The sequence below is a fragment of the Nestor notabilis genome, unplaced genomic scaffold (genome assembly GCF_000696875.1).
Source record: "Nestor notabilis isolate BGI_N333 unplaced genomic scaffold, ASM69687v1 scaffold4596, whole genome shotgun sequence".
Lineage (NCBI taxonomy): Eukaryota > Metazoa > Chordata > Aves > Psittaciformes > Psittacidae > Nestor > Nestor notabilis.
Genome location: NW_009933220.1, coordinates 167 through 1,582, shown reverse-complemented (window position 1 = coordinate 1,582; position 1,416 = coordinate 167). Strand labels below are relative to the sequence as shown.

Here is a 1,416-nt window from a genome sequence, read left to right as displayed (position 1 = left end):
TTCCTGGTGAGGCATACCAGCATGTGTCCCTGTGCTTTCCCAGGGCCACCGGGCTTGTACAACAGGGATTGCCATTATCAGTTCAATCCTCAGAGGCTCTAACACAAGCTATTATGTAAATTATAATAAGTAGTGCTCATCAGCATGTTATATAGAGCACTGTGCTGTGGGATCTCTATGTCTATATCCTTTTTTTATATATATAACTTTAACATGCCAGATCTAGCATGCTTGTGCCCATAAAAATAAACACCTAATAAACAAGAAGAAAAGAACTGAATTGCATTAATGTCCAATTTTTAAAATGCCCTGAAATTGGACTCATTTTGGTAGGGCTTTTTAATATATACATAGAATCATAGAATGGTTTGGGTTGGAAGAGACCTCAAAGGTCATCTAGTTCTAAGCCCCCTGCCACAGGCAGGGACACCTTCCACTATACCAGGTTGCTCAAAGCACTATCCATCTTGGCCTTGAACACTTGCATGGATGGGGCATCCACAACTTCTCTGAGCAACCTGTGTGAATTTCTCATCACCCTCACAGTGAAGAACTTCTTACTAGGATCTAGTCTAAATCTAGCCTCTTTCAATTTAAAGCCATTCCCCTTTGTCCTGTCACTACATATCCTTGTAAAAAGTCCCTCTCCCACCCTCCAGTAGGCCCTTCGTAGGTACTGGAAGGCTGTTATAAGGTCTCCCTGGAGCCTTCTCTTCGTACATACATAGAGATATATATATATATAAAAACTTGAGTGCTCAATTTCGATCAGAACCAGCATCTCATAAGAAAGAGATTTTCCTGGCTCTGGTTACTCATTTACATTAAATGGTGGGGCTTTTTTTCTTGGATTTATAAATCAGCAATTATACTAGAGACTTTCAGGTATCTTTGTTATTTCATTTGTTGTTTGCATCAGACAAAAGCGAAGGGTATTAAATAGCCACAGTTGAGCCTAGCAAAGCAATCACGTACAGGCTTGTAAGATAATTGAAGGGCATTATTTCTTTTTGTACAGATTTGAATGATTCCACTACTGAATCCCCTCAAAGCCTCAGAAATGCCACACGCTCCTCCAAAAACACAACCCTGGTGTATCGTAAGTGCTGTGGCAGCTCTGGAAATGCTGTGCCATTGTTTAATTGCATATTTTAGCTATTATTTCGGAAGATGCAAACACAGACGTGGCTAGAAAAAACAGGAATGTATCCTTAGGCAGCATTGATCTTAAACATAGGTAGCTTAGCTGCATTAAGAACGGCTAAATATCAGTCTACAAACAGATGAAAGATTATTTTTGTGGTTCAGACACAGTACTTGACAGAGGAGACTGAGGTTTCACTCAGTCATGGCAGAGGCATACTCTTTGTGTTGCTATTAAGCCACTTAATATCTTTAGCTCTTCGTTACCATCAA

The 1,416-nt window shown here is 40.0% G+C and overlaps 1 protein-coding gene across 1 annotated transcript in view; it reads left to right on the top strand.

Moving 5' to 3' along the window:
- Positions 1-1,099, top strand: part of CD96 (CD96 molecule) — a gene marked incomplete at its 3' end in the record, with an annotated part of 23,184 nt that extends 22,085 nt beyond the window's left edge. The window contains exon 11 of the mRNA XM_010016765.1: positions 1,019-1,099. Within this exon, the coding sequence (XP_010015067.1) occupies positions 1,019-1,099 (81 nt within the window). The remainder of the gene's footprint in view (positions 1-1,018) is intronic.
- Positions 1,100-1,416: the final 317 nt, after the last annotated feature.